Below are 24,926 nucleotides of genomic sequence, written 5' to 3'. Positions count from 1 at the left end.
TCGTGAATAATATCAAAAGATTTTTCACGCCACTTTAGAGGAACAGTAGGGCGAGGCTTGCCGGTCGAAACGTCGCAAGGTATTGAAAAATCTTGTTTTTCAAATGTGACGTCGGCTACTTTAAGCTTCGTGTCGGCTGATCGATAACTTTGTACTTCTGGATCTAATTGGTCCGCAGCAAAAAGTTTATATTCCATATTGATGGTTTGATTGACGTTGAATATATTGGCCCGTGACAAAGCATCTGCTACAATATTACTTTTTCCACTAATGTGTTAGATGTCTGTAGAATATTCGGATATTGCAGATAAATGGCGCTGTTGTCGACTGGACCAGGGATCATAAGCTTTTGAAAAGGAAAAAATAAGAGGTTTATGATCTGTATAAATTGTAAAAATTCTGCCTTGAAGAAAATAACGAAAATGACGCACCGCCAGATAAATTGCCAACAGTTCTCGGTCAAATGTACTATATTTTTCCTCCGCCAGCCTCAAGTGTTTACTAAAAAATGCGAGGGGTTTCCAATCGCCGTCGATAAATTGCTGTAAAACAGCACCTACTGCTTTTTGTGAAGCGTCCACAGTTAAAACAGTTTTAGCATTGGCTTGGGGATGATATAACATGGCACAATGCGCAAGAGAAGCCTTTGCTTGGTCAAACGCAGACTGTAACTGTGGATCCCAATTCAACCTTGACGAGCAGCATTTGGACGGAAATAAAAGTTGATCATACCGGCAAACTCTTGAAGACCTTTAATAGTGTTTGGTGGTTGCAAATTTAGGATAGTTTTTACTTTGTCTGGTAAAGGAATAATTCCATTCTGGCTCACTTGATGCCCCAAAAAATTAATTTGGGTCTTGCCAAATTGACATTTTTTAACTTTTTTTAACAAATTGACATTTCATAACAATTAAACCGTGACATGAAAGTTGTTTGAAAAGTTCTTGAAAATGCTTAAGGTGTTCAGTTTGCGATCTGATGGCCACTAATATATCGTCCAGATAAACGAAAACGAATTTTAAGTGTTGGAAAATACTATCCATAAGTCTTTGAAAGGCTTGAGCTGCGTTTTTCAAACCGAAAGGCATTCTTTTAAATTCAAAAAGTCCAAATGGCGTGATGACGGACGATAATTGCCACACGGGCGCCAACCTCCTGTAGCTTTAGGAACTAAATGGAGGGGGGTGACCAAGGACTTGATGACCGTTGAATAATTCCTAACTTCAGCATTTTAGAAAACTCATGTTTTGCAATTTCTTATTTTTCTGGCGACAATCGTCGCGCTTGAGCATGCACTGGAGGGCCAGTTGTTGGGATATAATGCTGGAATTTATGTTTGATAGTACCTTCATTAAAACGTGGTGTCGTTATATCAGGAAAATCTTTCATCAACTTGTCATATGATGGAGTTATTTATGAGAAAGTTGGTTTTGAAATATTATAAAGCTTCCGGCCTTTTAAATTTACAACCAAGGAATGTTCGCGAATAAAGTCAGCACCTAATAATGATCTCATGACATCAGCAATAACAAATTTCCATGCAAATGTGCCAGTAGGTAAGTGGACACGAATGATTTTTGAACCATAAGTTTGTATTTTTCCACCATTAGCATCAATAAGAGGCTTTTCTTTGTTTCTTTTGTAGCGTTTAAATCTTGTTGGTGGAATAACACTTATTTCGGCCCCAGAGTCAACTAAGAATTTTATTTTAGATATTTTGTCTTCCAGGAAAAACAGGTTACTATGCTTGCCGGTTGCTGCTACAGACAACAACCGGCTTTCTAGTTTTCCGAATATTGACATGGTGGGATACATTTCTTAGCATTTTTGCCAAATCGACGATGGTAAAAACAAAAAAACTTTTTTAGAATCGGTTTTAGATACCGCATAAGAAGAAAAAGAAGAGGCGCTTTTTGTTAGCAAGATTGCATCTGCACGTTGCGCAAGTTTACTCATGTCTCCAAAGTTACTGTCGGCTAAAACCACACGCACATCTTCAGGTAGAAGCTGCAAAAATATATGTTAAAGGGAAACAAGATTTGTGATTCCCTAAGAGAGCCAACATTTCGTCCATTAATTCAGAAGGTTTGCGATCCCCCAAAGTAGGCATGTTTAAAATTCTCGACGCCCTTTCTTGTGGAGAAAGGCTAAATGTTCCGAGAAGACGCTGTTTGAGAGCGTCATACTTTCCAGTGGTTGGCGGATCTTCCAGGAAATCAATAAGACGAAGTGCGGTGTTCTGGTCTAATGCAGACACAACGTATAAATATTTTGTTTGGTCGGTAATAATATTTCGCAATTCAAACTGTGCTTCAGCTTGTTGAAATCAAATTCGAGGATGGGACGACCAAAAGTTTGATAACTTACCAATGTAGTAATTAATGTTAAACGATTTTACAATATCGTGCTTCTTATCTGGTAACTTAAAGTAATGATCACAAAATGGAAGAAAGCGCCACAAGAGATTATTTCTTTTCGTTAAAGTACTTGATTGGTTTGTAGTTTTTTTATAATTATTTGTTAGTATCCGCTAAGGCCCACATCACTAAGATGAGGCCGACACTTAACCACATTGTTTAAAAGAATTTGAGATTGCACAACTACGCCACGGCTTCAACATTGTACGATAACGACCAAGAGTTCGCCCTCGGAGACATAAACAGTTCGGCAGAAGTAATATCGAGACCAACTATAACGGACAGTTTTGAATTATTTGATGGCCCATTAAGTTTATGTTTTTCTTAGAACATTGTCTTTGATCCCTAACCCCATAGTTTATACTTCACCTTTTATTAACTACTGATTATCCAAGTTCTAGGACCTAGTTTAACCATGTACTCTTCGAGGTACTACTTTACTACTTTTAGAACCACATTACAGAGGCGGGCTCAACGTTAAACAAACAGAGGCGAGAACCAACCACTAGATGACCCAGCTCAAAATGAGGAGACATTTGTTCAACAAACAAAAGAAATACGTAAGAAACCCCTTTTCACAGGCGCAATAATAACTTTCGTTCGGCGAACCGAAACAGTGCAAACTCGCTGCTATCCCGTGCGGTTTAAACACCGTACAAACGACTTATTAATATAAAAAAACTCATAGAGACTGTATTTATGTATATTTAAATATATACAGGTTATAAAGGGTACAAACAAATTAACCCCTTTATTCAAGGACAAGTCTAACGCCCATAAGGCAGTTGGACGCTCTAAATTTATTCGTTATATTGAACATGGTCCAATTGTGTATTTTTTGCGTGCCCTTGTAAAACTTGTCGCTATTTGTTATGTAGAGCCAGTGTAAACTGTGTTTTAAATTCCTGTTCAGTTGGACTGTATTATTTTATAAATTTAAAGAATATGGGTTAATAGTGTAACCCCTTGGATATACAAAATGTGACTTGACAGTTGTCGGTTTTGTGTGTTTTTTCCCGCGCGATTTTATTTCTGACAGTTAGTATATTTTTTGGTGCCTAAAACGGATGCCATCAATAAGATCATAAACGGATTTAGATATTTTAGGAATAAAATTTTATTTACAGTAATTAGATTAAACCAGTAAAAAAATCATTACAAGAATAGTATCACTTCAGAATTGAACAACTAACGTATTTATATCAACTCAAATGAATAAAAACTTTGACAGTATAGCATCACAGTAGTAACTGCATCCATAGTAAAAATAATATTAAACTTATTTAAATAAAAACTGCTATAAGATTCTCCTATCAGACTTATCTCAAGTTGGCCGTAAAATCACAACCGACGGAATAAGATTGCAACCGACGGAATGAGATCACATTTGACGGAATAAGATCGCAACCGACAGAATAAGATCACAATCGACGGAATAAGATCGCAACTAAGGGAATAAGATCATAATCGACGAAATAAGATCGCAACTAAGGGAATAAGATCACAATCGACGGAATAAGATCGCAACTAAGGGAATAAGATCACAATCGACGGAATAATATCACAATCGATGGAATAAGATCTAAACCGACGTATAAGATCGCAACCGACGGAATAAGATCGCAACCGACAGAATAAGATCACAAACGACGAATAAAAGAATGTAGTCGATATACGAAAGACGTTTTTGTGTGTGTAATGTACTCGTAATTATGTTATTCGTTATGTATGTAACCTAGAAATCAGATTTTGTAGTGTGTACGTGTAATACCGTTTTTGTATATGTGTAATGTAACTTTCGGGATAATTATGTGATGAACGTGCTTGATTAATAAATAGATGTTGTCTGTAGATTCGGTTTGTTATTTTTGACCATTTCTAACGGGTCTTAAACCCTATTTTAGACATTAGACTTCATACATTACTGCTATTATATTTGGATTAGAGCACCCTGAGGAGTCAATACTTTTTATGATTAGATTTTTCTTCACCTCAGTCCCTACAAAGGTAATAAATCAACGTTGTATAAAAACATTATTTTGCTATAAATCGAAATAATATGTAGTCAAAATAAACACTAAATTTTAGAGCGTACTATTTGATATTTATTTGAAATTCAGATTTTCTAATAAATAAAAAAATTTTCGTGACTTTCATTATTTCCTTTTTTAAAAAAAAAGTTAAAACACAAATAACATTAACCAATTTTTTTAAATATATGTATTTGTACATTTACAGCCAACGCAATAACATGTTAAAAAAATAACATGTTATAATTTACACGGCGGATCATTTGTACAAAACAAGTTAAACAAAATTATACAATTGATGCTTTATTAGGAATTTTTTTTTTTAATTTTTAAAACTGCTACATAAATCACTACAAACTTAAAATTAGTAACCAAAGCAACTCGATTAAAACAAACTAATATTCTATAAGAATAAAAAACAGCTTAGAGGCTTTGTTAACAAAGCAAAAAATTAATTGATGTTTTAAATCATAGAAATTTTTTCAGGCAATTCTGACATATTTTCTTTACTGGAGATTTGTCGTTGAAGTGCTTTGGGGGTAAGATTTTTTTTCAATCTCTACATTATAAAACAATTATTTACTTAGTATAATAAACAACAAGTATAAAGTTCTTTTAAACAGTAAGTATATTTAATAAAAAGTACAAAACAGGTAAAATTTGTTATATTTTAAAATATAATTTTTAATCATGTTTTTACCAATTATTTAAAATCCTATTTACCTCATAAAATGATCCACTTGTTCTAAAAAATTCTAAGCTAAAGAAAAAGGGAACACACATCATAGATGCTAATGACATGATCCATCCAATACAATTTGCCCATTTCGGGTAAACATAATCAACTAATTCTAATGGGGTGTAGGTTGCACAGTAAAACACAAAGATGAACTGAATAAATGCATTATATATAAAAAAAAATAGTCAAATGAATTTTAGCAAAAAGTAACGTATTTCTTGGTGTACTTTTGGTATATTTAGAATTTTTTGTCAAAGTTTTTTTAGCTTAAACGATACAAAAGAATCTACAGCATGGTATATTAGTTAGAATACTTGGACTTAACACATAGGACCATGCGTTTAACTCCCACTGTAACCATGTCCTAGCACCCTTGAGTTATATCCAAAACTGCTATAAAACTAGGTCAAGTCAACAAATTTTACTCTATGTTTTATTAGTGAAGCCAGCCTTCCCACTTATATAATAATACATAAAAATAAAGGTAATTTTACTGACAAATAAAGCTTAAAAACAGTTATAAATAATTACCATGCATACTAACGGAGCAAAATATTTATAACAAAGCTTGAAGTAAGAATGCGGGTAGTATCCAATCATGGACTTTACATCTTCATAAAATCTATCCACGCCATAAACCCAACCAATCACCAGCGATTGAAAGAACGTCATCCATAGTAGAGCAATTCCACTAGCAGCATACATGTTAAATAGTTCAAATACAAAGATCCCACCCTATTAAACATTTTTAATTTTATTATAATGTAAAAAACACATTTTGCATTGTTTTGTTATTTAACCTACATCTGTTAACAAGGGAAGCCCACAAATAATAAAAAAGATACACAAAGCTCCAGTTAATTTTTCTCTTCCATATTTTTTTCTAACTAATCGAGGAAACAGATCAATTATGGTTGTCACCGTACCTTCAACACCAGAAAACTAAAAGACATAGGAAAAAGAGGGTAAGTTAATATTACTTTGTGGCTATAAAATAAAAACTAAAAGCTAAAAAATAGCAATATACAAAAAAACAATGTTCAGAGTTTTGTTGTTGTTGTTAATTTAAATCTACTAATTTATATTTAAAAAAATGCAAAAACCTAGAGTTTGTAAAAATAGTTATGTAGTAAGTTCATGGAGTAAGTATATATATATTAAAAAATATCAAAACTTTTTTTATATTGTTTGGCTTATAAGGTAAGTTGTAGAATAGGTAAACAGAATATGTAAAAAAAGTAAAATGATCAAAAACCTGAGTGTCAACTCCAACCATAAACAAAGTTACAAAAAACAATATAGACCAAAGTCTAGGAAGGGGAAGAAGTGATAAACCAACTGGGTATACAAGAAAAGCAAGTCCTGGACCTAAATAAAAACAATTGTTGTACACTGTAAATTAGAGTAAAAAGAGTTGTTAGACGTCAAAAGAAAACCGATATGTTAATATAAAAAAGAGTGATTAAGCCTAAATTAGAGAAAATATAAATAACATTTTATAATCAAGAAAAATATCAGCTTGAAAAAAATCTAAAAATTACCCGAGGTAGCGACCTCCTTGATATCTTTAGCTTGCACATATGACATGTGCCCTAATATAGAAAATATCACAATAGAGGCAAATATGGAAGTCAAACTACATGTAGTAGCTAAAATTATGGACTGTCTGCAAAAATAATTAGGTACAGACACTAAAATATAAGGTAATAACAGCGAGTTACAATATGCCCGACATATAGCTGATATACTGATATATAACAACCCCAATGCATCTAACGTATAACTTGTAATTAAGCAAACTTATTATTTAACACATAAATGATGTAATGATGTAATAGTTAAATCAAGAAAAAAATGTTTATTTAACACATAACAAGTTTGCATATAACCAGGTTATACAGAAAAATTAATATTTACTAAGACTTTATGTAAGTTAAATACTCAAACTTTGTTACAAATTTAATGTACGATAGGCAATTAAAAAATATTAAATTTATGAATTAAAAATGGGATTTATAAAACTATATTTACTTGTAACAGTTGTTATTGAACTTGTTATAACTTCCAAATGCAACAAGAACAGTAAAGCATATACCATAGGAGTAAAAAATCTGGCCCCCAGCTTGCACCCAAACCTAAAATTTAATAATATTTCTGTTATACATAAAAAAATAAAACAAAAATATTTATCAATCAATTATTGATAAATCACAATAATTTTAAAATAAAAACAAACAACATACACCAGACTCCAAAAGTTTAGAAAAGTCGGGGTCAAGAAAATATGTTATTCCTGATAAAGCTCCTTCTAATGTTAACCCACGAACAAATAGAATAAACAACATCACATAGGGTAGAGTAGCAGTTACATAGACAACCTTGGGGTGAATATATAAAGTATGGTTATCATATTTATTATTTAATATACAAAATAATGCAATTTCATTTGAACTAATTTAGGTCAAATGATTACGTACTTTTCCACTAGACCTTGTACCTTTAAAAATACAACCATAAATGACAACCCAAGACACCAAAAAACAACCAACAATTGGCCAATTGGTAATTGTTCCAATATTTTCTAGTCCAGAAGTTTTTCTTAGAACGTAATATCTACAACAAAATTAAATTTGAATGACAAAAAAATTGTTCATATAAAGGCAAAAAAAAATTATTATTTGCTTACTTCCAAAATTCTTCAGCTGAGGTAGAAATTGTTTGTGACATGTTATTCAAGTTTATCGGTAATGAAACTGTGGTAACACCTTTATGTGAAGTAAGATTTGTAACATAATTTGTGGATTGACTTTTAGTAAATGTAGTTACGCAATCATCAGTGTTCCACCAGTTATCTTTACAAAGGATTTTAAATTAAACTAGAAATCATTTGATTATTTTTAAAACTAATTTCTATTAATAAATAAAATTATGCATAAACATTACTTAATTATGAATATTAACTAAATTATTAAGTCTAATATTACGTATTTATTTATTAGACTAAATATTAAAATATTGGATTAGAAAAATTTTCAGAACAAAATTATTTTAAAAGTTCTAAAATATCAATCTTTAAATTTTTAATCAACAAACAAGTAATTAAATATACTTAACAAAAATTAATTTTTCAACCCAGTTTCAAGATGTTGATATCAGAATATACATTAGACAAAGTTTTAAATGCCTAAAATTAATTTTTGATTTTCATTAAATAAACAAGCAATTAAATATAAGAAACAAACAAAAATTATTTTTTAAATATGTTTTTAATTACTAATATTATAAAATACATTATACTAAATTTTAAACGCTTAATATCAAACTTTAATTTTTAATAAACAAACAAGCATTTAAATATAATAAACAAACAAATATTAAGTTTTTAATTCATTTTTGAGTAAATAATATTACGATATATAACTGACCAAAATTTAACAACATAATAACAATCCCTAAATTTTAATAAACAAACACCTATTAATTAGTAATTAGTGATATTTAAATTATCAAAATAGGAGGATTGGAACACAATATGATAATAAACAACATACAGAATTGCAAATGTTCTAGAATGAAAGTTATTTTAACTCAAAATTTACAGCTTATAAAACACTGAAAAAAATTAATCTGAATAATAATATTGACAATGACAATATGTTTCGAAATCTAAGACTTTAAACCATAATAAAAATTCTGACAATAACAATATGTTTCAAAATCTAAGATTTCGAACCACAATAAAAAATTGTGCCATTTCAAAAATGAAATATTTATGTATGTGTTAAAAAATATTTGTATGTGTTAAAAAACATTGCAAATATTTATGTATGTGTTAAAAACATTGCTAACAGTTTTAATTATAAATAGGAAATTTCCTTTTCCCTACAACACATCCCACTTGAAAATACTGTGTGACTTGAAGAAGTGACGTGTTAATTTTAAAGTATTATGTTACAATGGAAATTTTTTTCGTCTTAATGGAAAATTTTATGGACCAGTAAATTTTGATTATACTAAATAAAAAGTTAACTCCTAGAATTAAAAAAATTTTACCAAAAAAAATTTTTTTTTTTCAGTGGTCATCCCCTTTTATAAAAAGGTAAAACAATATTATGATACCAATTTTATTTACATTTTTAAAATGTTGCTAAACAAAAGTTAAATGAAATACAAATAATAAATCATTATGTTATACATTTATAGTCTTACCACATGAAGTCCAAGGTAAAGGTCCAGGCAAACAAGAATGCACTAGATAAAGAACCGACCATGCCATAACAAGAATGTAGTAGATATTACACATAAAATTGATAACTGAACATCCATACCCAATTCCCTTCACAATAAAAGTAGTTTAATAATCTATTTAAATTAATGTTTTATCCTGTGAATAAAATAATAAGAAAACCAGAAGTGTAATAAAAAACCCATACTTTCTATGTTTATTAAAAAGTTTGTTTTATAAACAGTTCCTAGTATAAGTAATTTTAATAGAAAGTATGTGGTACTTTATTATTTACATTTCAAGTTTTTTTATGGTTTTAAAGTTCAATAATATTTTTAGACCTTTACCGCACATACAGCTTGTCAAGATTATAATGGCGATGAAATTGAACTTAGGAAATTAAGGTGTTTAACTAAAAATCTAGTTCTGTGAATTATCTGACTAGTAGAACGTTGACTTTAGATTCTGCAAAAAATAAAACACCTTCATGATGAGAATAAATATACCCGAACATATGCAGCATCTTCCAGCATTAACTACTAATAGTCAGATTATTAAACACCATATAGAAGAAATAAAAGTAGATAAATTTGAAGAAGAAAAATTAAGATTTTACAAAGCTAGACATTCTAGGACTAGAGGGTTCCCCCCTTAGTTTGTTAATGTACCATCAGTTTCACTTTTTAAGCTCCCACCAGAAAAAATTACTATTACTTTATGAAAACTGGAAATATGGATTTCAAAACAACACAAAATCCTAAAACCACAACTACAAATTTTACATAAACTTGACTTAATTGTCCTCCCTATTAATTTAACGCATACGCATAGTTTTATGTTGGGGATTTACAAAAACAAATTATGGCAACTTAATTCCAACATAAATTCACATTATAACCAATCTAATAAAACTAATACCTATTTTTTAGCTAATATAAAATATAAAAATTACAACTTTTTATGTTTTAACTCATTCTAAAGTAATAGTTTTATATTAACTAATCCACCAACGAAAAAGTTATTTTAAAGTTAACCTACGTTAAACAACTGGATATAAAATTTTATTAAATTTTAAACCACACTTTTCTAACAGGAACACATTGTAACAAACACTCATCATAAACAGAAAATTAAACAGAAAATAAGCTTACCGAAAAACAATTAATAATCTAAAGTATTTTAACACAACTGTTACAATTATATTGATTAAGAAAAAGAAGAAAAAATACCAACTAAACGAAATAAGATAATGGAAAAAAGAAAACTCATTAAGTTTTGAAAAAAAGCAGCTTTTTTTCAACAAATGGAAAAAGGCTTAAGCCCATATACTGGCGTAAAGTAATTGAAGATGGTAATTCGGTATATTCTTGTAGCATTTAAATAAAACTCAAACCTTCATAGAGGGAACAATTCGCCAGATGTTGACAGCACTTTGTTGCGTAAATTGGCCCATTGCGATTTCGAGAAAAAAAAGTGGAATACCAGCACAGATAGCAACAGTAAAGTAAGGAATCAGAAACGCGCCTGTTGAAACAAAGTAATATCTATAACTTTTTTTAAATTAAATTAATAAACATTTGTAATATGCCTGTCGTTGTGATTTTATCTAAAGACTGCAAACCGTTCATATCTATTGTGATTCACTCAGGCATATTAGTAACCAAAATATATCCAAATAAAATCCATTCCTGCGATTGTCTTTTTTTAAATTTTTTTTTAAATGATATTTTTAATTATATAGTTATCTACTTTTTGCGGTGATTTTGTTTGCAAAAGCTTTCAATCAATTCAAATCTGCATTACAAATATGTATTAACAAATGTTTAGATTTATTAGTTTAATGCCTATCCCACACGCCTAAGGTTGAATATTCATTAACGCCGTACTCGGAAAAAATAGTGTGGCGTTGGTACAGCTTTAAGAAGAACTTAACAGAAAAATAAAGCCAGCTAATATTTTTTTTTGAACTGTACTAAGTTTAAAACTAAAATTAAAAATATTTTGTGCCTGTAATAAGCTTGATTCGGTGTTTTGAACTTCGACGGCAAACCCTTTATGACGTCACCGGTTTGTACGGGAATTTGTTAGCTATACGTTATGATGCTGTTATAAGCTGTTTTAAGATCGTACCAGTTTTTTAGTTAAACTATTATAAAAACGTTTATAAGCTTCCCCAAGGATAGTTCTACATTGCACAAGTTAGAAAACTTGTTCTATTGTCAGACTGCCGAACGCAAACTTTGTGATATCCACGTTTAGCTGTTAAAAGAAATACGTATATGCCACCGTGTGTTTGTATGTATGAAATATGATGAAACAGGCAAAATTATTTGTTGATTTTCACAAAATTCGCTTATCATTAGAAATGCAACTTTTAGTATATTTCTATTGAGGCAAACTACATTGAACAAAGGGTTTTTAAAAAAACAATGCCCCGTATAAATGCGAGTCTCTTATCAGCTGGCAGTGTTCTCTTATTCAGTTGACAGTATTTTTAAATTACACATAAACAGATATGCTCAGTTTCTTGTAAAACAACACTACTCCCATCACTGTCATTAGTAATTTCAGCCTCCCTAACTGGTTCAAAAGCAAAGGGTTGTAATTGTGCACCAGGAACAATTCTAGTCTTTAACATCATTCGGTTTTTAGCAATAGACATAACTATGGTTTACAGTTTATCTTAAAAGGCTTTTAAAAATTATTCTAAAGGTTTAAATTTTTAATAAAAGGCGTTTGCATTTTTGCGACTTGACTTTTTTTTCTTTCATACAATAATATCAATTTTAAGCGTGTAGTAACAGAATATAAATTACCAAATATCATAGCGTTGTTTTACTAACATAATTTTTTTGTACTGCTACATGATAAGTCGAGTCAGCTACATGATAAGTCGACTAAAACAGTAGTACTGCTACATGATAAGTCGACTAAAACAGTAGAATGTAAACTCTTGCAACATACCTAAAAACTCTATTTTTGCCTATCTAAACGAATAAAAACACTTGTGCAATGTGGAACTATTCTTGGAAAAGCTTATAAACGTTTTTATAATAGTTTAACTTTTATAGAAAACTCAGCTAATGACCGCATCATAACGTATAGCTAACAAATTCGCGTACAACCCGCTCATAAAGGCATTGCCGTCGAAGTTCAAAACATCGAATCAGGCTTATTATAGCCCCAAAAATATTTTTAACTAAAGTTTTAATCTCAGTACAGTACAAAAAACATATTAGCTTGCTTTATTTTTCCTTTGAGTTCCTTTTGACGTAAATTTGTAACACTTAAAAAAATATTTTACTACATCACTTAAAAAAATCGATTACTAGATGTAGGGTTTTTACGTGTGTTTTTTTTACTTTTAGTAGCTTGCTTTTTGTACAGAAATTTATTTAACCTTTCATTACTTACATGTTGCTTTCTTTATTATATTCATTTTATTATTAAGTATTTTAAACTGCAGTTAATTAATTAATCAAGTTATCATTCAATCGCTTGTATCATAAAAAAGATGCAATTAAAAACAAATATCTCCCCGCGCACTAAATCTTGCATTTTGTTTCTTTTTAAATACCCATTGGACAATTTTATAGTCTCTTATTTGCTTTAGTAAGATAAGAAGATAATTTTCCTATATATATCATTAATTAAAAAAAAAAAAAAAAACTTTTAAGCCTACCGCCGCCGTTTTTGTAACAAAGGTAAGGGAATCTCCAAACATTTCCAAGACCAACCGAATAACCAATCATTGCCAGTATAAACTCTTGCTTTTTTGACCAATTTTCTCTAATTAAAATACAGTAAAAAATTAATTTAACATATGAACCGAACTATTTTTGAAGTCAACAATAAATTTTTTTAATTAAGAAAAAATCCTAATGATTTGTTTTGCGAATCCAGTTTTTTACTGTACAATTTAATATTTTACGTACCTTTTAGATTCGCTGTCCGAACTGGCCGTCATTGAATCGGAACCGCTTTCGATAATGCATTGCGTTTCTTGTGATTTGGTTGGTAAACTAGCAGCCATTTTTAATGATTTTAATTTTAAACTATCTATTCGTACAAAATAAAATGTTGGTAAAAATTAATGCGATTTTTGCTTTAAACTCCATTTTTTAACTTGGATTTTTCTATTACTTTACTCAAAAATTTTGTAAATTGCATCTAAATTAGTATTTCGTAGGATATATTAATACTGATAGAAAGAACACTGTTTTTGCAACTCTTTGTTTTAGTTTAGAGCACAACACGAAATAAATACCCGCACACACGTGTTTATTTAAACAGGGCATGAACGGTAAAGCATGCGGTATGTTAAACGTTTTTAATATATTTACACGGTGCGAATTGGAAGGGGTGAACTTAAAACATGATAAGATTAGTTCATGTTTAAATATAACCACAACATTGTTTCGCCAACAACAAACTTATGTCGAATTATGAAACACATAACAAACGTAAAAAATAATACCAAAAACATAAGCCGGAATATAGACGATCCTGTTCTCTACTAAATTTAGGGAAAATGTAATCAACCTAAAAGTGATAATCGGTATTTTTTTGTTGGAAAAAAGTTGGAAAAATTAAATTAAGTAAATTTAATAAGATAGGCCACACGATTTAGTTCGATTTAAAAAAAGAATTCATGTTTTATATAAAATGGTAGAGTTTTGCTAAATAATATGCTCTGCTTTGTTCTGCTTTTATACCCAAGGGAAATATTATATTGATTTTAAAAGAAATTTTATAGTTATCCACTAAACGTTATTTAAAAAAATAGCAAGTTCAGACTAATACAAGCAAGGATCGTTTTTTAAATACAAGTTGCGTTTTGTTATATCTTATATATTCAATTATACTCTAAATTAACAAAGCAGTAATATATTAAACATGATATAAATAATTTGATTAAATATAAATAAGGTAGTAATTTGCAAATAAGCCAAACAAAACAAAAATCCATAATATAAAATTTTAATAAAATTTTTTGTAAGATAATTTAATTTAAAGGACATTTTAATAAAACTAATAAATACCGCAATAACTAACCGTCATAAACATCTTACTATATTCTGGATACATAAATGACAAATCTATTTTTTCCTCACAACAAATTTATTTTACAAAATGTTTAAAATTAGAAAGCATTGTTATTCTTTTATATATATATTTATATATATATATATATATATAAACATTTTTAACAACTAAATTCATGTAAAAAATAAAGCTTATTTTTTATAATTTATGCAATTACTATTTAATATATACTTTACCATCTTTTATATATATTTAAGTTAAAATATAATAACTTACTTTGGTTTTTGTCACGCTGGCGTAATGGCAGCGGGTAGGAAGTGTTTAAAACTGATATGTAGGCGTATTTTGCAGCAACATTTTAAGCATAGTATAAAGATAGAACTAAAATGCAAAAAATTCTCGTTTCAGCATACTACGACTCAAATATCATATTAAAAGTTATAGTAAAAATTTAAAATCTGTTAATTGAATTACTTATTTAAACTAAATTAGAAAATAATTAGGAAACGCGTATCACTTTTATTACGCAATGGAGATGGGGTTTAGGTTGCTCAGGCAGTCAGGCTTATTATTTCCATTTTTTCGCTTCTCTTTATTAAAATTTTAAATATTCCAAAAAATCATAATCTGGACGGTAAAACTGAATAAACTATTAATTTTCTTTTTTGTTCTAAATCTATTTAATATTTTACATTAAAAATTTGGTAGTACACCATATAATTTACCCAATAACCTAACCTAGGCCAAAAAACACATCAACAAACAAAGCAGCAATAACGTAACTTCCTTAATACCCAATCTTTAGAAATACGATTGTAAATGAAAGCGCCAACCGTTGGTCTTTTTTCTGTTTTTCTTTTTTCTGCTCTTTTACCATTGCTTTATTTACCTAAATTCTCTCCACTTCGTTTTTTTGCCGTAAAAATAAGAGAAAGGGGCCCACGGAAAACGAGTGGCTACATATTAAAAAAGGCAATCAGCCTTTAGAGAATCTCCGACAAATAATTTTCATGTGATTGCTTACATTAATTAGAATGACAACACGGACTAGTAAATTTTCGCACAATTGCAAATAAAAGCGCCAACTGTTAGGGTTTTCCTTTGTTTTTCTTTCTTTTGCTCATTTACCACGTGTTTTTTATATATTTCTCTCTACTTCGTTTCTTTAGCGTAAAAATAAGAGAAAGAGCTCACGGGAAACGAAAGGCTATGAATCAAAAAAAGCTATAAGCTTTTGGAAAATTTTATTCAAATAAGTTTTTACGTTAATGCTTACTCTAGTTGGAATGACAGCACGGACCAGTAACTTTCACATAGTCTTTTTTACATTTGATATTAAACACGCAAAGTAATATACGTATTGATTTTCAAATGGGCTGTTCGCCTACATATCAAACAAAAATATATATTTTTAAAAAACACCTAATTGTAAGCTACTAAAAGTAAAATAAGATGAAAGAGCTATAATTTATCACGGTTTAATTAAAAAAATCTCATCTATAACCTTAACAATTTATGTTTTTAATTCGTATTTAAAATATGTGAAAACGTTAAATATTTAGTTATAAGATTATACCTAATAAAAATTGTACATTTATTTACCATCGTTAAACTAAGATACACTAAATGAATAGAAATTACAACCTTAACAACCACGTACTACTTTACAATCTTTGACAAAAAACCACTTAACTGTATTTTCATTGTTGCTTTCCTTCAGAATTTTTATTATGGCTTCTGGAGTTTTTTACTTTTAGTTCTAACATGTCGGCCAAAGCATGTAATAACTGCTCAACAAAGTAATTCTCTTGTTTCCTAGATTTGATGTGCAAATTATTTAATATTTGCCTTAAATTTTAAATATAAAAATTGTGTATGTATTTTATTTTACTAAACCACAATTATAATTGACAGGGTTAGTAATTGCATTTTAGCTCTCAATATTTAAATCCCTGAATTTTTTAAGACTCTTAAAAGTTAAAAAAAAGGTCTGTTGTAAAAATATATATGAATACGTGTGCGTTTCCATGACTTAATTTTTTTTGTATTTGGTAGAAATATCGGTTAGAATGGCATTGCGCGCTTATAAAGATTTTGTCTTTTACTTAATACGCAGATGTAAAATTTTTATCTTGAACCAGATTTTTTTATAATGAAAACTTAAACTGTGTTAAAATTGTTGTTAGGAAGCTGCCCTTACAAAATAACCATATATAATTTTCTTTTTTGCCCAAAATCTAGTTTTTTTCACGTTAAACTTAAAAAAACTAATTAAAAAGCCAGTTAATTTTGGTTCTGTTTCAATTTTTTAATGAATTTTTTATTATATTAATTTTAGATAACAAGTCTTTGTATTTTTTTAATAGGAAAAAGTGTGTTTGTTGTAACGTGTTGAACGCTGACCAAAGGGCAAACGTAGTGGCATTGGGTGGGCTCGAGCTCCAAACCTTTCGGGTAGCATCTCTTTGTCAGATAAATAGAAAACTAACACGTTTTTATTTAAATATAACTGTATTATGTGACATGTTGTTAAAATAATAAACCTTTGCTATTTCTGTTTTTTTTTTATGCGAGGTTGAACTTACATATTTAATATTTTTTAAGTAGACTGGTATTGAATTGTAAATTTTTTTGGTATTTTTTATTTTTTTTTGGGTGACTTTATACATGATAGATTAAAAATATTTTATAAAAAATGACATCGATATAAAAATTGGTTCAAGTAACAGGATACCAGTAAATTATTAATAATTAGGTGTTGCCGCGGACAAAATTTAGGAAATTAGCGAAAAAATGAAGCTTTTGAAGCTTTTGTGAAACTTTCTTCTTGATCAAGATTGCCCAAGTCGCCATAAAGTTTATGTGAAAGGTGTGAATAGTTCAGTTCATCATCATGGCTGGTATGCAATCTTTAGTTCAATGTTATTCTTCTAAAATATTAACACCCCTTTTTAGTTGGACTGGTAGTAATAATATCTCAACTGACGCTTCTTTTGTAGACAAACAAATAAATTCAGGTAATGTTTACAATAGTATGAAAGCAATTGGTTTTAATTTCATCCATTCGACGTTGTTTACCACTATGCGGGGTTAGTTAATTTTAACATTTACATAGTTTTGGTCTGACTGTCAGTTTGTTGGTATATCCGTGATCCAATTTTAAGTTAGATTAACCAATATTTTTTTTTTTGTTTATATCTTTATCCTCGATGTGGGAAAGTCGAATGCGCAACTTAAACATAGAGTAACATCAGTTACTCGACCCAGTCTTGAGTTGCCTGTGGCAGTTTGGGAAGACCTTGATTCAACTCCCTCGACTTCAAGTTCTTGTTTAATAGTTTTTTTTTATTAATATTATAGTTAAAACACTTGGTTTGACTTTATGAAGTTTTTGGTTTGTGTTGTAGCACCCTTAAAATAAACACTTTAAACTTATGCCATGCCCAAAAAAATCGTCAGGTTAAATTTTAGGAAACATAATCAATTTCAACCGAATAAATCAACTTGAGCCTGAGTTGGGTTAACTGATATTACCTTGTATGTTGACTTTTTTACTTTAAAAATATAGATATAAAAACTTAAAAGTGCTACATTAGAAAGTTTTGCAATTTTGTAAGTGATGTATGTACCACATTAGTATGGTTGGCACTGAATCACAAAATGCCTTTAGGACCTCTAAAAAATGTCTGTTGAATTTACAATTTAGTTTTCCAAAAATATTGAAGATAACAAACACCAAGGGGGGGTAGAAAGTACTAAGTTAGCGTAGTAGGTTGAAACAAGCTAGTACTTTATTTTTTAGGTAATCACAAACAGGGCTTTCCTTACTTCAGTTTCATTAAATTAATTTTTTTTTAAGTTGTATAACTTGAAAAGTAAGTAAAATTATTTCAAGTTAAAACCATTTTTGTGTACAGTGACACCAACTTAATCAATTTTTGAGTAACAAAAATTTGCCAATATAGGACTTTTTTTGTGTGAAAATAATTTTGTGTAATTTTTTTTAAATAGTTGTTGGTGGCAGTATGGCTAATTTAAATGATGAACTTCATTGGTATTTTTCTCAAGTCAAAGGAACCATAGATGATGATGTTTCAGAACGTGAGAATTTAAGACTTTTGTTTTTTTTAACTAAAAGGCTATTAAAAATTTGAAAATCTACGATTAAATTTATTAAGTTTTTATTTTAACTATGACTAAATACTTTTATTATGACATAAAAATTTTAATTTGTCATTAGATTAAAAAGTATGGCAATATAGTATTACATTTTGTTAAATAACCCGTTTCAAAACAAATTTATATTAAATAAACAAAAGAAGGCTATTAAGTATGTTTTATTACTTATAGATGTTATTTGAATATAAAAATTTAGTTGTTAAAATATTTAGTTTAAAAATTTATTTTTCCTAAAAAGAACTCCTAAAATTTGACTATTTTTGTAGCTGATATAATTTCGACTGTGGAGTTTAATCATGACGGTGAGTTACTCGCAACTGGTGATAAAGGAGGAAGGGTTGTTATTTTTCAACGAGAATTTCAAGTAAGTTATGCAAATTGTTTAATTTGTATATATACATTTTTTGTTATATTTTTTAAACCTATTGTGAAATTGTTTTGTATGTAAAATAATAGCTTTTAACCCATATTTTTTTCTAAACTTTTTTAAGTCAACAATTGAATGATAATTTTAGTTAAATATATGTAAGAAAATTTCCAAAATTTGTATATATATATATTATGTAAAAAATGTTTTTTAAATCTTTTGAACCAACATTGTTTATTTTTGTATTGCTGTTAAAATCATATTTTTGGACAACGAAATGTGCAGCATTTAAATAACAAATATGTATACCGTATTTAGTGTACTGCCTATATACTAAATAATACATTTTTGATTTGTTTTGTCAACTTTTTATCTGTGGAACCATTTTATATTTTATGTGTATTCAGGTCAAATTTTGCTGTAAATAAACAACACCAAAAACTTTTGTTTAATATTTTAGAACAAATCAAATGAATCACGTAGTAGTGATTACAATGTTTACAGCACATTTCAAAGCCATGAACCTGAGTTCGATTATCTAAAAAGTTTAGAAATAGAAGAAAAAATTAACAAAATACGATGGCTTAGTCGACGAAACCAAGCACATTTCTTGCTTTCAACAAATGGTAAACAAATTAGAACAAATTTGTTTGGAAGTTATTTTTTTGAAATATGGACACATAAAGTGCCAGTGTAAAAAAGCACTATTTTCGTAAAACAAATATTATTAGGCTAAAGTTTGAGATTTGGTTAAATATGTAATAGTTTACAATGTGTTGTTTAATAAAATATTTAAATTTTGTTATTCTACACAATATTTTTATATTTCAACTTTTTAGATAAAACTGTTAAACTGTGGAAAGTATCAGAGCGCGAAAGACAAGCCGTGGGGTTTAATTTTCGTGATGATGATGGTCAGCCTCGTGGTATTGTACGTCCTCATCAACTTGTTGTACCGCATTATGAACCAATGGAGTTAATGATCGAAGCCTCTCCCAAAAAAGTTTTTGCCAATGCTCACATGTATCACATCAACTCAATATCAGTAAACAGTGATGATGAAACTTATTTGTCGGCTGATGATTTGCGCATTAATTTATGGAACTTGGAAATTACGGATCGAAGTTTTAGTAAGTTTATTCTTAAATTTGTATATTTATTTGCTTATTACAACAGTCTTGGTTGTTAAAAATGATTAAGGTGTCAACTAATGTTAACTTTTTTTTTGTTTAAGCAATGATACTTTGGTTTTAAATTAAAGTGTTTTTTATTCTGTTGTTTCATTATATTTAATTAGGCCATTATTTATTATAATTTTTTTTTTTTTTTTGTGTATATATCCTTATCCTCGATGTGGAAAAGTCGAATGCGCGACTTAAACATAGAGTAACATCAGTTACTCCCACCCAGTCTCGAGTTGCCTGTGGCAGTTTGGGATATTATAGATTATAATTACCCGATAATTAAACTGCTGATTAAGTGCTGGCTTAGCTTCATAACATTTATAGCGCCTTACTCAAGGGCGCTACAGTATGAGATCAGTGGGAATTGAACCCACCACCTCATGTGTGGTGTAGCAAGTGTTCTTACCACTACACCACGCTGCCGGTCAATAATATTTTTTTGAGTTTTGCAATTTGGGAACTGTTGTCTAGTTTATGTTGGTTAGGCTCTCCAACTAAATTGTAATTTAATTTTGCTTGTTATTAAAGGCAAATTCCTTTATATTTAAAAAAAGGTGCGTAGGCGCATAAAAGGTATTTTAACTATACCCATTTAAATCTTGAATTAAAACAGAATAAAACCATTTAAAAAAACAGAAAAATTGTTGAGCTATTTTTGAAATCAATTAATATAACATAAAATATATATTATACACTAGATTTTAAAATGAAGAATAATAATAAATGCTAATTAGCTCAAAATATTAAAAATTAAATATATACTTTGGACTTTTGTATTTTGTATAATTATATTTTTTTTAATACCACAACAATTAATTTGTGCATTATCTTTTACATACAAATTACATATTTTAAGAAAATATCTTAAATCCTAAAAATATAATTTGACGATAGTATAATTAGGTGCCAGTTAAACCATTTACAATTGTTGTTGTGAAATAACTTAACTGAAAAATTTTATTAAAATACTGACTGTCTATATTTATGCAAATGCTTTTTTGGATGCGACACTGGTTAATACCTGTTAATACCTTTTTTTGCAATACTTGCCTAAATGGGGAAATAGTTTAAAAATTACAGGTTAAGAATATATATATAAGTTATTTTTTATTATTATATATATTTTTGGAATTGTATTCTTTGATTTAGCAGTGATTTATTTACCATCATTTTTTGCATTTAGATATTGTTGACATTAAACCTGAAAATATGGAAAACTTAACTGAGGTTATCACAGCAGCAGAATATCATCCTCAAGAGTGTCACACATTTGTGTATAGCAGTAGTAAAGGAACAATTAGGTTATGTGATATGAGGGAGGCTGCCTTATGTGACCAACATGCTAAAAGTAAATTTGTATTCATTGCACAATATATATATATTTTTTTGTATATATATCTTTACCATCGATGTGGGAAAGTCAAATGCGCGACTTAAACATAGAGTAACATCTGTTACTCCGACCCAGTCTCGAGTTGCCTGTGGCAATTTGGGATTTTATAGATTATAATTGCCTGATAACTATGCTGCTGATTAAGTGCTGGCTCAGCAGGAGTTTGTCCCGTTTATAGCGGGTTCACCTTACTCTAGGATGCTACAGCATGAGATTAGTGGGGATTGAACCTACGACCTCATGTGTGGTGTAGCAAGTGTTTTTACCACTACACCACGCTGCCGGTGGTGTATTTATAAATAAGAATTGAATTTATTTATAATCTTTTCATAATACTTCTTATAAACAAATTGTTTTTTTCTAAAAATATTGTTAATAACAACTTATTACCATTTACTTTAGTATTTGAGGAACCAGAAGACCCAAACAGTAGGTCATTCTTCTCGGAGATTATTTCCTCGATCAGTGATGTTAAGTTCAGCCACAGTGGTAGATATATGATCACTCGGGATTATCTTTCCATTAAAGTATGGGACCTACACATGGAATCTAAGCCTGTAGAAACCTTTCAGGTTAATTTTTAATATATATATAACAAAGGATTTAACTTTTTTTTATATAAGAAAGGATTTAAATTTTTAATTTTGGCTTTGCTGAAAACCATGTTTAGGTGCATGAGTACCTTAGAAGTAAGTTGTGTTCCTTGTATGAAAACGACTGCATTTTTGACAAGTTTGAATGTTGCTGGAATGGATCTGATAGGTGGGTTTTTAAAATAGCTGAAAAATTAAAATTTACTTTTATAAATTTTTTTTTAAATTAACCATTTACAACTTTACCCAGTGCAATTATGACTGGCTCTTACAATAACTTTTTCCGAATTTTTGATTGTAACACGAAAAAGGATGTAACTTTGGAAGCCTCACGAGAAAACAGTAGATCAAGAGCCCTACTTAAACCTAAAAAGGTATTTTACACTTGATTTACATTTTTTTTGTTTAAATAAACAACCGAGCATATGTTTTAAATTTTTGCATAATTATCCATTATTTGTTATTCTATACGCAAATAGGCATGTAAAATCATACCACTAAATTAAAATACTACATATATTTGTTTTTTAGAATTAGTTTTGGTTTCTTGTAATTGTAATAACCCTTTTAAACTCAGATTTATTATAAGTACCATTATTAATATAAACACCAAAAAATTAAAAGGCTATTAATATCACTGTGTGAAAGGATAACTGATGAAAAGTCTAACATATTTATATCCAATTGAATAGACAAAGACATTAAGAGCACCACAGTATTTATTGTTTTTACACTTGAATGTTTTTAAAACTAGCTGGAAGATTAATTTTATTAAAACGATATCAAGTTTGGTGGGATCTTAATGCATTAATTTTTATCTTATTCTGTCGATTTAAATCTTGATCCATTGGTTTTAAATGGCCATATTTTGGTTTTGATTTCATTATGTTGCTAGATCTTTTCCAATGAGTTTATGAATTTTAAACTTATTTTGCCATATTTTTTGTATCTGTTTTTCCAATACGGTAATTGTCATTTAAACATATATTGGTTAAATTAACATAATTGAAAGATTATTAAGTTAGTTGAATGCTTTAATTATTAGTCCAAGCAAATCTTATTCGAAAGAAAATTTTAGTTCAGTTGTTTGATCCTAAAATTAGTCTGTTCTTATAGTCTGTATGTTTTAATTATTTTAGTAAACTTCATTACTTACCAACTATTTTAACAAACAATTTTGTACAAATTAAGAAGAAAATAATTTAAGTGATTTGTATTTATTTAGATTAGTCAAGGTTCAAAAAGAAAGAAGGATGAAGTAAGTGTCGACAATTTAGATTTTAATCGAAAAATCTTGCACACAGCCTGGCATCCAAAGGATCGTATCATTGCTGTTGCTGCAACCAACAATCTGTATATTTTTGACAGCAATGCCTCCTTTTCTCGATGATTAGTTGTATCTTTAACACTTTGGAAGCTGTTAATAATATGTTTAGTGATAATTGAAACTTGGCTATAATCCAAAAAATATACACTTTGTAGCAAAAACCAAATGCAGTTTTTGCGTAGTTTGGTTAAAAATTTACTTATGAATATTAACCACTTAAAATGGCCTGTTTAAACAAAAGCTGTTTTAATTGGATTAGCATTAACAGTACAATTATACATAAATAAAAAAGCAAAAGTTGCTATAACTTTAATTTAAAATTGTTATACTGTGAACATTGGTACTTAAAAAAATATCCAGTTAATTTTAAAAAATAATTTAATTTTGTTGCTGTTGGTGAACTAAAAAAGAGGAACTTTCATCACAAAAAATGCCCTAATGTTGCTGAAATAAAAACGTAGTTAGGTTCAGGAACTAAGATTTTTAATCGCATGCAATTCAACATTTTGCAAGTGTTGGAAGTAGTATTAATACTAGCGCACCCTTAAAAAAACAAGGTTTAAGTTTTGACTATAAAAGGCAGTCGTTTTCTTAATTTATAAAAAAGTATTATTTTGATTTGCCATAGTTATGGAAAAATTATTTAAATTTGTTTTTTTAAACCTACATTAACAATCGTTTTTTGTTTTAAAAAGTTTCATTTTTGGTTAAAACATTGCCAATATTTTATTTAGATAATTTCAGTGTTTGTTTGCTTGTTATAATCCCTAAAGTATATTCCTAATTATTATTTTCGTTGCTTTCTTTGTACCATTTTTTGTACCATTTTTTGGTAAGAACTAAAACTTTAGGGTGTAAATTCTACCTCTAAACCTAAACATTTGGTATTTATTCAAATTATCATTATTAAAGTAAAAATCGTTAAAAGTTCTCTTACAACTGTAATTGTTTGCCGCTTACAATTCGATGACTGCCACTGTAACGTTTAAAATTAAATTATTATTAATTAATTTAATAGTTTATTTTCTGCTACTAGCTTCTAACCTGAACAAAACTTAGCAACCTTCAATTGTTTATATTAATTGTGCTGCCATTGTACTGGTTTCAATAAATGTATTATTTTGGGATTATTTTTGTTTTAATTTTTTTGTATTTGCTTGTCGTTGATGTTGGGGGAATTTCTTAAAACATTTGGAAGACTGGTTTACCTTGTAACATTTTACTAAATCTTGTAGACCTTTTGTGCCAAATACTTTAAGTAAACTGATACTTACATACTATTATCTAGCTCACCACCGGTCATCACAAGATGATTAATACATAATTGATCAGTCAATAATCTTGAATAAAATTTTTGTTAAAAACTTGCTCATGCCTCGCTAAAACAGCGATGTTAAACTGATTTTATGTAATTTTGTAAATGTTA

At 28.9% G+C, this 24,926-nt stretch overlaps 2 protein-coding genes across 4 annotated transcripts; one reads left to right on the top strand and one right to left on the bottom strand.

The window, feature by feature from the left end:
- Positions 1–4,528: 4,528 nt before the first annotated feature.
- On the bottom strand, positions 4,529–15,257 carry LOC145746298 (sodium- and chloride-dependent GABA transporter 3-like). 3 transcript variants are annotated; one of them, XM_082564553.1, is made up of 16 exons: positions 14,975–15,257; positions 14,734–14,838; positions 13,347–13,470; positions 13,094–13,200; positions 10,805–10,935; positions 9,396–9,522; positions 7,873–8,038; positions 7,664–7,799; positions 7,430–7,564; positions 7,218–7,321; positions 6,728–6,852; positions 6,442–6,554; positions 5,991–6,128; positions 5,718–5,921; positions 5,171–5,338; positions 4,529–5,006 (listed from the first exon to the last, which is right to left on the bottom strand). In XM_082564553.1, the coding sequence occupies exons 3-16, from the start codon at positions 13,442–13,444 to the stop codon at positions 4,911–4,913; spliced, it is 1,848 nt and encodes a 615-aa protein (XP_082420679.1). In that variant the 5' UTR covers positions 13,445–13,470; positions 14,734–14,838; positions 14,975–15,257; the 3' UTR covers positions 4,529–4,910. The 3 variants fall into 3 exon arrangements, with proteins under 3 accessions (XP_082420679.1, XP_082420677.1, XP_082420680.1); XM_082564551.1 differs by lacking the exons at positions 14,734–14,838; positions 14,975–15,257 and having other exon boundaries at positions 13,347–14,533; XM_082564554.1 differs by lacking the exons at positions 10,805–10,935; positions 13,094–13,200; positions 13,347–13,470; positions 14,734–14,838; positions 14,975–15,257 and adding an exon at positions 9,759–10,797 and having other exon boundaries at positions 4,531–5,006.
- A 1,987-nt stretch (positions 15,258–17,244) lies between these two features.
- LOC145745793 (serine/threonine-protein phosphatase 2A 55 kDa regulatory subunit B delta isoform-like) lies at positions 17,245–24,630 on the top strand. Its single transcript, XM_082563954.1, has 10 exons — positions 17,245–17,474; positions 18,469–18,558; positions 18,903–19,000; positions 19,464–19,629; positions 19,843–20,133; positions 21,371–21,535; positions 21,983–22,152; positions 22,251–22,342; positions 22,424–22,547; positions 23,399–24,630. Exons 1-10 carry the CDS (start codon positions 17,351–17,353, stop codon positions 23,561–23,563), a joined length of 1,485 nt encoding a protein of 494 aa, XP_082420080.1. The 5' UTR covers positions 17,245–17,350; the 3' UTR covers positions 23,564–24,630.
- The last annotated feature ends 296 nt before the right edge of the window (positions 24,631–24,926 follow it).

The sequence above is a fragment of the Corella eumyota genome, chromosome 3 (assembly GCF_963082875.1).
Source record: "Corella eumyota chromosome 3, kaCorEumy4.1, whole genome shotgun sequence".
NCBI lineage: Eukaryota > Metazoa > Chordata > Ascidiacea > Phlebobranchia > Corellidae > Corella > Corella eumyota.
This window is presented reverse-complemented; position numbering and strand designations above follow the sequence as displayed.

Bases quoted from the DNA above. Each gene is read 5' to 3' on its own strand.
- LOC145746298 (XM_082564553.1), bottom strand. From the start codon at position 13,444: ATGGCTGCTAGTTTACCAACCAAATCACAAGAAACGCAATGCATTATC. The intron at 7,565-7,663 runs GTACGTAATCAT...ATTCACCCCAAG, and splicing joins GTACAAGGTCTAGTGGAAAA to GTTGTCTATGTAACTGCTAC. The intron at 6,555-6,727 runs GTAATTTTTAGA...GTTTTTATTTAG, and splicing joins CAAGGAGGTCGCTACCTCGG to GTCCAGGACTTGCTTTTCTT.
- LOC145745793 (XM_082563954.1), top strand. From the start codon at position 17,351: ATGGCTGGTATGCAATCTTTAGTTCAATGTTATTCTTCTAAAATATTA. The intron at 18,559-18,902 runs GTGAGAATTTAA...CTATTTTTGTAG, and splicing joins AGATGATGATGTTTCAGAAC to CTGATATAATTTCGACTGTG. The intron at 19,630-19,842 runs GTAAACAAATTA...TCAACTTTTTAG, and splicing joins TTTCTTGCTTTCAACAAATG to ATAAAACTGTTAAACTGTGG.